At 41.1% G+C, this 9,470-nt stretch overlaps 1 protein-coding gene across 4 annotated transcripts; it reads right to left on the bottom strand.

Annotated features, from left to right (window-relative positions):
- Positions 1 to 763: 763 nt before the first annotated feature.
- On the bottom strand, positions 764 to 7,853 carry fsta (follistatin a). Of its 4 annotated transcripts, none has more exons than XM_012828663.3 (6): positions 7,435 to 7,853; positions 5,965 to 6,156; positions 5,460 to 5,678; positions 5,072 to 5,296; positions 4,096 to 4,326; positions 764 to 2,200 (listed from the first exon to the last, which is right to left on the bottom strand). In XM_012828663.3, the coding sequence occupies exons 1-6, from the start codon at positions 7,526 to 7,528 to the stop codon at positions 2,178 to 2,180; spliced, it is 984 nt and encodes a 327-aa protein (XP_012684117.1). In that variant the 5' UTR covers positions 7,529 to 7,853; the 3' UTR covers positions 764 to 2,177. The 4 variants fall into 4 exon arrangements, with proteins under 4 accessions (XP_012684117.1, XP_012684119.1, XP_012684115.1 ...); XM_012828665.3 differs by having other exon boundaries at positions 764 to 2,683; positions 7,435 to 7,852; XM_012828661.3 differs by having other exon boundaries at positions 764 to 2,177; positions 7,435 to 7,846.
- Between the last annotated feature and the right edge of the window lie 1,617 nt (positions 7,854 to 9,470).

Genomic DNA, 9,470 nt, shown 5'->3' with positions numbered 1-9,470 from the left:
ACCAAAGCAGAGCTTGAAGAGAACAAGAAAGTCTAAGTTATGTGTGGCTTAAGTATAGGTCCTCTGTGGATGTGCGGGGCCTGGCTGTGGGGACCTGTTTCTCTCCCCCCTCTCCCTCTCTCTCTCTGTTCAGGCCAGGTTCCTGGCTCTTTCTCCAGTGCTCCACTGAGCTGTAGTAGAGAGAATTGCTGCAACTCGTGAAGCAACTGGACAGCTTTGAGAGAGTGCACTACTCTCTGTGGAACTATAAGACTAAAGAGTGTTGGAAAACAGTCGCAGGGTTTACTGTTTATAATGACTGCCTGAGTCAACGTATGATAGAGCTCAGAGGGAGTTTACTGCCATACTTACACAAGTGACGTAGAGCAAGTACTGTTCCTCCAGTACATGTGCTAGTTAAATATATGCCTCCGTCATAAATGTTCCAGTCATGGAATCACTGGGAGCATTTTAAGAAAATTATCTGTTTTTATGTTCTTGATTCATAAACCGCAGAGAGTTGGGGCGGGATGACCACTAGTTTCTGTTATAGGACTGCAATTATTTGTGTACTGAACTGGTTGTGTGGTTAATAACACCAAAAAGGTATAATAATACAAAAATGCTTCCCTTAGAGACAAATAAGTGTCTGCTAAATGTAATGTATATTTAATAAGACATGGCCGTTATATGAGATGAAAGGATCCTCCACTACCTAAACACACAGTATCTGTGATACTTCCACTTGTAAATGGTGAAGGTCATGAGAATGGACCAGATAAAGTAGTTTCATGTATTTCCTTTTATTATTGTTTTCACTCTTCATATCTGTACAAATACCATCAAACTTTGTATATACATATGACATTTACATAAAAAAATACAAAACTATATATTTATAACTGAATTTTCGTATTTATCTTGTGATGTCTGAAAAATAAAAAATGCATTTTCAAAACAATGCACATAAACAAAGAAAGGTGATAGGTGTGATATACCGATACTCAATGCTACGGATCATTATTCCTGTGTGCTCTGCGAGAGCAATATGGAGCAGAACATTGGCAAAAAATGAAATAGCATACACATGTAAATGGCACATCTGATAATCAAGTATGATTTTAAACTATTTTCTTTATCCTATCATTTCACCGAAAAGACAATACTGCAGTTGTAAAGATATCTGGTGTTTGACATCTACTTAAACTATTTTATTAAGGGCTTACTTTCAGAAGAAATATATATTGGCGTGCTGCACCATATTGAGCCACTTTGCAGAACCATTGAGAGAGTCCCTTTGGTCAGCTATAATGAACTGTAAACAAAACCAGTAACATTTATGTACATTTAAAGAGTGACAGAGTCCCAATAAATAAACACACAGGCTAACATGCATTTTTCTTGTGTGTGTATGTGTGTGAAAGAGAGAGAGAGTGTGTGTGTGTGTGAGAGAGTGTGTGTGAGAGAGATATAAACATCTGTGGCAGAGAATGGACAGTGATAAGCAGATTTGTACAGCATGGGGAATGCAATTTACAGCTGGCAGATGACATACACTTTACATGGTAACCTTAGTACCTCACAATAAATAACATTGCTTTTCTTTGGACAAATATATTTCTTCATAATAAAAAAGAAAGAAAAAGAAAAAAAATGTATCACACAAACGATGCACAACCACTTGCACACCTATCATTCACACTCACAAACCCCTCTGTCTCACACACACACACACACACACACATATATGCACACATACACATCTCATTCACACATTCTCACAAACCTCACACACACACATGCACACATACACATAGCATTCATACACTCTCACAATCTTTAAAATAAAACATGATTGATAGTAAGCCAGACACTGTAAATGTATAAATTATAAATCCAACAAAGGAAAAAAAAAAAAAAACACTGCATAAATAAACAATCTAGCAGACTGGACTATATGTATACTTCCTTTTTTCTTTTAAAAAATAAATAAGCATACACATATGTACAGTATAAACAGATTTTCCTCGCCCCAAGATGGAGAGATCCGCCGGCGGTGATAAGGGTTGTGTATGGGAAGTGTGTGAATGTGTGATTTTTTGTTTTGTTTTATCCATCCAGGAGTGGAGATAAATGGATATAGGCCATGTAGTCCTGGTCGTCCTCATCCTCCTCCTCTTCCTGGTCTTCTGTGATGGCTAGATGGAAGAATACATGGTAGCTGTTGCATGAGTCAAGACCACACAACAGCGCAGAAATCTCAGTGAAAGTTTGAATAAGAAGGGAAGAAAATCTGGCAGCCACAGTATAGCTTTGTTTTGTTGCTGTTTTTTTTTTAGGCGATTTGGCAGTCAACAATGCGCCTCTGCATTCCCAAATTACGCAACCCAATTTACATAACCTAGGAAGTCGACCCTGATGCTGAGGGAGAGAGAGGGGTGATATGGAGGCTGAATGGCCCAGGTCTGTTTTTTTTTTCTTCCATTTCTTTTTGGCAGGTTCCTGAAAGAGGACAAAATGTGCTCTTTGGGTTCTAGGAACATGCCTCTCTTTTTTTCAGTTTCGCTCTCTAGATCCTTTGCTCCAGATGTACAATTACTACGACAGGGTTGCGGGAGGCTTGGCGCTTTGACCTTTGCAGCAAGGTGGGCGAGGGGGTTAGATGGGGGAGGTCAAGTGGTGGCACAGCTTCTGAGGTATTTCTCTACAGGAGAATTTAACATCGACAAAAAACAAACAAAACATCAAACAGGCAGAGCAAAAAAAAAAACGTAAACAGGCAGACAGTCCCTCATAAGTCATACAAACAAATCTACTATATGTATCTGTATATGTATATCTGTAAACTATATGTATTTATTCTGGTGGGCAACACACCTACAATAGACAAACACATACATCAAACGGATATGTGTCAACTGTATTTCAGTCTACTGATGCAGATTAGAGATGAGAGAGAATCCTTCAATGAGCTTTTGCTTCTCCTGCATACTGTAAAATGCCATATTCATCCAGCCCCATAAGGTGATCATTAAGTTGGTCCCTTGGCATAATTTTATACCTTAAGGCATCGACATTGAGGTGAGCTGTCAAATTTTTTTCAAATTGAAATGTTTCATGTTGAGCATGAAATGGCTTCTCCAGGCATTCTTTCTCTCTCTTTTTCTGACTTGGAATGTAATCTGTCCTTTGCTATGGAAATATTTGATGGCAACTGGCTTTGTGATCACATTGCATTGTTAACTGGCCATATGGGAAGAAATAGGTAGTGTATGTTATGTACTGATGAAGTTATATACAGTATATAGTATATAATTACAATTATCTATACATACATGTATAGATGTGTATATTATATATATGTATGTTTTTCACTAAAATGGCACCAATGTTACAATCATCTTATGCATATTCATGAATAGATGCATCCGTATATTTGATTATATACACGTTGGCTGCACTTTTTATGTCAGTGACAGACATAGTGCATTTTGAAATGATTGCTTACAGCCAAAAGCATAAAAAACTAAAAAAGAAATACAACATTAACGTGACATTAGCAATGCGACGATGGAATAAAAAAAAAGAAACCTCTACAACAAATTATTATAAAGTTAAGGCAACCCAATGTAACAGGTTACTGAGATAACAAACAAAACCACCTATGCCTTAAAAATTGTTCCAACTCCAAAAAGTTAGTCTCTGTATAGATATATAGATTTGTGTTAGTTATTTAACTAATCTTTCTAACATGATTTTTTTACATCTAGTCCTCTCACGTTGTATGGGCTTTTCTTGCAAAAAATTCAAAATGAATGTAGCCAGCAAAAAAAACAAAAAAAACATAGCAAAATAAAACATAACAAAAACAAAAATAAGGACATGCAAGTATGTCCAATCTCCAGTCCTTTCTGGGCTTTTGCCATATCTGCAGTAGGGGTTTGGAGCGTGGGGTTGAGGGTGGGCCATATTATTTTAGGGGAGTTTGGGGGAGGGGGAGGCACACAGTCACATGGGCAGGGGGGGTAAGCAGCAAGGTTTTGGGGGGGAAAGCACGAAATTGTCTTTTGCCATTAGTGAAGAGACGGGTTGAAGGGGGCCACGAGAGTTACTTACAATTGCAAGATCCCGAGTGCTTAACCTCCAGGAGGACACCCTGTGCGCACGCGGCCTGCTTCATGGCACACTCGCTGGGGTAGGTGGTGTTGTCGCTGGCGCAAACCGCCTCCTCTGAGCGGCTGTCCGGGCACGCCTCTTCGCAGTTGGCACAGCGGCCCCGGCCCATGCGGGCATCCCACAAACACTTCTTGCCCGCGCTGCACTGAATGTCGTCGCACGACTTCGCTTCTGCCAAGAGAAAGAGGACACAAACGAAGGGCATGAAGGACAGAAAAACAGACGAAACACTTTCCTAGACAGAATACATGCCAGCTGGCCTGGAGGCGCTTGTGTAGCAGAATGTCACAGGATACCCGCTTCTGTATCTACTACTAACCTAACCCTAACAGCCAGGACTTGGGGCTACCTGAGTTCGTATACCTGAGTAGATATCTAGAGTGATCTAGTGAGTGGCTGAATGGCTCTACGACGAGTGCTGTCATCTTGTATGAAACATATGGCTGCTGTTTTCAAGTACGTTCCGTTCAAGAATAATGAACTGATTGGCGGTTTACTCGCTCACATTGTAATGAGGTGTGAGAACATCAGGTTTGCCAACATCAGGAAATCATTACATGCCCTTAACTTTTCCCTGAGCAAATAACAATCTCAACAACACGGGGAAGTATTTAAAATCCCACGATTCTTTTTTTTCACATAATCTTGGCGCAGATGTACAGCAGAACAGTATTTTGTAATCTTAAAGCACAGACGTGAAACTCAACTTATGCAGAAAGCAAATGTTACACTTCGACTTTTAAACTGAATTACAACTCATTAAGTGCAGTGCTAGTCGGTGTGCCTATCCAAAATGCCCAATACCCAGAGCAACATAAAGTATGATACACTGAATCATCAGCCACCATTGGTAGAGATAGGTATTTGAACTATCTCCATGAAAGCCTTTCTGTGTTAATGGAGTGGCTCAACTTACTGATGCACTTGCCCTCATAGGCCACGCCGATGGAGCGGCCCAGAAGACAGGTGGCCCTCCGCAGGTGGCAGGCGCTGGCGTAAATGATGCCGTCGTTGCCGCACAGGTACTGCTCCGGGTTGGTGACCTCGGGGCAGATGCGGTTGCAGGTCACACAGTAGGCGTTGTTGGTCTGGTCTACCACACAGGTGGAGCTGCCCGGGCAAAGCACGTCACGACACGTCTCTGTCCGGGTCAGAGAGAAGGTAGGTGTAAGACTGCTGCAAGAATTAGAGCCTAATGCATTCAGCAGAAGTTATTTACTCAATCAGGTAATGATGTAACAGTAAACATCACAACCACCGTCTACTTCAGCCAGTGCGCACACTGTGCTGAGTAGGCTACTCACTCTTGCATTTGCCCTGGTACTGGACGTCCAGGTCCGGGTGGCCTTTACACTTCGATTTCAGCAGGGCGCACTCATCGCGGTAGGTTTTCCCATCCGAGCCACACACAGGCCCTTTCCAAGTGACGTTAGAGCAATCTGGGGCACAGACGCAGCGTGGCTTGCTCCTGCGGTTCATCTTGCATCTCTTCCCGGGGCCACAGTCTACGTTGTCACACGTCTCTACAAAGATTATCCCAAAGCAATAGCATTATAGGGACACAGTGCAGAAAAAAAACATTTAACAGACCTAGTCTACAAAGTACACTTACAAAATGTTACAAATAAGTTTTATATTTAGTACATAATTGCTATTATTTATTGATGATAGATCATGTCACTACCTATGTTATACTGTTTCAATTACTGTGTAAAGTAATGGCATTTCATGTATGAATAATAGATAATCCTGCGACATTCAATCGCACTAAGAATATACTTCTCCCATAAACCACCGAAATCGACCTACCTTTACAAGGTATGCAGTTGGGAGCCCCGCCGTTGAAGATCATCCACCTGAACAGCGTGCTGTTGGGAACATCCTCCTCTGTCCAGGACGTTCCGAGCCTACCACTCCTACAACATTCCTCTCTGCTCATCCCAGGCATGTAGAGAACCTGGCACCTTCCGTTTTTCCCTTGCTGCAGCCAGCAGTTGCCAGCTGTCAAAGGGAGGGAAAATAAATACCAGTCGCTTTAAAGTCTGAAGTCAGTGACCCAGACACAACACGTGTAGCCTGTATTAGTTGTAGGTCTGTCTCTCCCCTCCCCCGCGGTATTTTGTCTGATTTTCTAACGTAATGCGCCTGTTTTTAAACCAGCCTGTCTGAACAGCCAAACGCTGTCAGCTGGTACAATGTACTGAAATCGAAATGATCGTCCAAAATCGAGGTTACAAAGACTTGAAAATAACTTCTGTTTAAATCCCAAAGAGAACAACGGCGACGTTTTGACAGTAAAGCTAGGAGATTATAAAGGCTGCTGCCCTATTCAAACAACATTCGCGGAGTCTAGACTAGTCTACATTTTTCCCTGCCGCGCCATGTGCAACTGTTCCGAAAAAAAACACCACATAAATGATCTTGAAGAATGTTTTATTTACAAAGTTTATCTCATCAACTGTAGGCTAACCCCCAACACCGATCCTGCTCATATTCATACATATGAAAACAGCTAGCCTACAATAAGAGTACTCCAGCCAGAGCGGAAACATTCAGCAAACCGCGCAGTCACGCAACGTCTCGGAACTCAATTTTGCACTTATCTGAAGGTAATTAAATACGCAGATGATTATCACTGTCATAGAATGATGATTCAAGTACTTTGCAATACTTGTATTACTTTATGTCTATGCTACTTGGTCTTTAGAGAATCCCAAAGTGCATGTGTCAACGGCAGAGTGCTCCATAACCGTATTAAAAAGCTACATGGATGTACCATACAACTGTTAAAGACCTTTTGCATATGTATGCCAAGTTTTCATTGCTGTATTTGTGACACCGTAAAATGCCAAACTGTACAATCGTTCCATTAAAGTTTCTGTTAAGACTTGCTTCAAAGTCCCTTGCTCACAATGACAAATGGCATCTAAAATGTCTAAAAGCTTATCGCGGTCCTTTCAGTTCCAGAGTCTTATCAATGAATCTACGTGAACACTGGAGAGTAGCCTACATTTTAATTCTTGCTGGTTTTCCACATGATTCTGAACAACTCTTCGTTGAATCATAGGAACTCCTTTGATAAACACTCATTCTGACCATATTGAACGCACCTGTTTCCCATGTCCTCTACTCACAACCAACTGATCAACAGTGTTCAGAAAGTTGGACATAGGCAGAACGATCAAAATGGCAATTCCATACTAACAGCGCGCAAACAAATAAACTTAACAGAGTCGAACATTTTACAAAGTTCAGAACATCATAAATTCAACAACTCACCTTGCACCTTCTGGTCCTCAATGAAATGACAAAGCCAGATCAGTATTAAAATCATACCCGGGTGGATCTGGTGTCTCCTTAGCATCCTTAACATGGTGAGGGCAAAGTGAAATAATGTCTGCTGAAACAAGCAGCGCAAAAAGTAATGTACTTAGACGGGTGTCGGTGCTGAATGAATGCCTGTCTCTGAATGCAACCTCTTTTTAAGTCTAGAAGGGGTCTAGGGCCAACTGTCTGGGGTGGGCGGTCTCCTCAGTGGGGGTGGAGAGAAAGAGTTTGTTGGAAGTTCGTTCTATCCCCATCAGGTGACATCTTACCAAACTCTAGTAGGCTACGAACTTTCTCCCGAACCTTGTGGGCACCAGCGTAGTCCGCGGGGAGTTCGCAGTCTGTGAAGAGACTACAGACGATTCCAAAGAAACCATGCGTCAAGTGCGCCAAGTTACAAGAGCTGCGGAATGGAGCTGTGGTGTTTGTCAAGCTGTGGTGGTTAAAACTAGACAATGATGACTGAGACGATGTTTATAGAGGCCTCCAAAAGTCTATCTCCCTTAAACTGATGCTGCGTCGGAGACTAGGCTATTAACATTTGTGACAGGCTGAAAAAATAATAATACAATAACCACATTACACAATTTCTTATTAAACTACCTCTCTGCAGCCACGTCCTTGTCTGCAACCATTCCCGCTGCACAATTAGGCTACACGCTACTTTATTAGAGATATTATTATTGTTATTTATTATTATAATAATCAAAGTAGTAGTAGTTGTTGTCTTTGTTGTAATGAGTAGGCTATTAAAACAAGAAATTATAAAGCCCTACGCAATATTCATAAATAACCATACAGTGGGGAATTATTCAACCTGTCTTCGATAACTGACCTTTTCCTACCAGCTGCCTTGAGAAAATATGTTAGTCTTAATGATCTAAGAAAACTCGAGATTTGCAGGAGAAAACAATACACCAGAATATGCTCGGCTAATATTAGCACAGACAGTTGTTTGGGTTGCTTTCTCGCCTCTGGTATTAAATATATCCTATCCCTGTTTCCGAATCGCTGATAGCCAATAGCCAGGTGTGAGAGCGCCCTCTTCTGCTAGCCGCAAGTAAACTATGCCTCACCTCAGCAAGAGCACACGTCGAAGAGACTGAGACAATAACAAAAATGTGCCCTCAATAGAATACTGGTATCATTGTTAAAAGATAAAGGCCTACACAACGTTGAATTAAAAGGATACAGGTTGCATCCTCCAAAATGAAATAGGCATACTACAATTTTAGGTTTCAAAGATGTAGACCTTTATGAAGTGTCTTTTCATACCTTTATCAATACACTTTGCTAATGTATCTGTATAGGTCAGGCTAGAGACATCATACAATACCCTCTGTATTGCTGTTCTGGACGATTACTTTGTCCATCCATTGGGTCTGATCAGTTTAAATGCTTCATCAGTTCTCTCAAAATGGTGAGGTAGGCTACCTGTCCGTTTCTCGCCAGATTTGTGCTAAAAGCTTTACTTGTCTGAAGTATGCTAACTTAATTTACGCTTTAAGTTTTTCTTTTCACCACATGGCACACGAGGGTTTAGCTAAACCACGAACTTGCCAATTGGTTATTATTAATGCCAGAATAAGGATACAAAGATAATTTTCTATCCGATCCAAAACAGTTGGTGTAGCCCACTGCGCCATTTGAGCAGTTGTTTGACACATTTTCACCATAATGGCCGAGTATTTCACCAAGCAGGTGCTTGTGCATATCTAAACCATGAATAGTGTAGTGTAGTTACATTGTTATATGACAGCATATTACGACGCGTTTTTCACACGTGTTTGTAGCTCTGTCAGATATATTTTCAATCAACCAACTGCAAGGAGGAGTCAGCCTACTTAAAATTTTCAAAGATAAAGGTATCTCTCACGTATTCCTTGTTTTAGTCCACACTTTAAGACCTTTTCAGTTGCCTTACGCGAGCTTTACACCTTTACACTGGAGTAATGCACTGTAGATCAATATGTTTTGTTACACCGACA

This window comes from Clupea harengus, chromosome 7, assembly GCF_900700415.2.
Source record: "Clupea harengus chromosome 7, Ch_v2.0.2, whole genome shotgun sequence".
In the NCBI taxonomy this organism is placed as follows: Eukaryota; Metazoa; Chordata; class Actinopteri; order Clupeiformes; family Clupeidae; genus Clupea; species Clupea harengus.
Note: the sequence above shows the minus strand (reverse complement) of the source record. Positions and strands in the feature narration are given on the sequence as shown.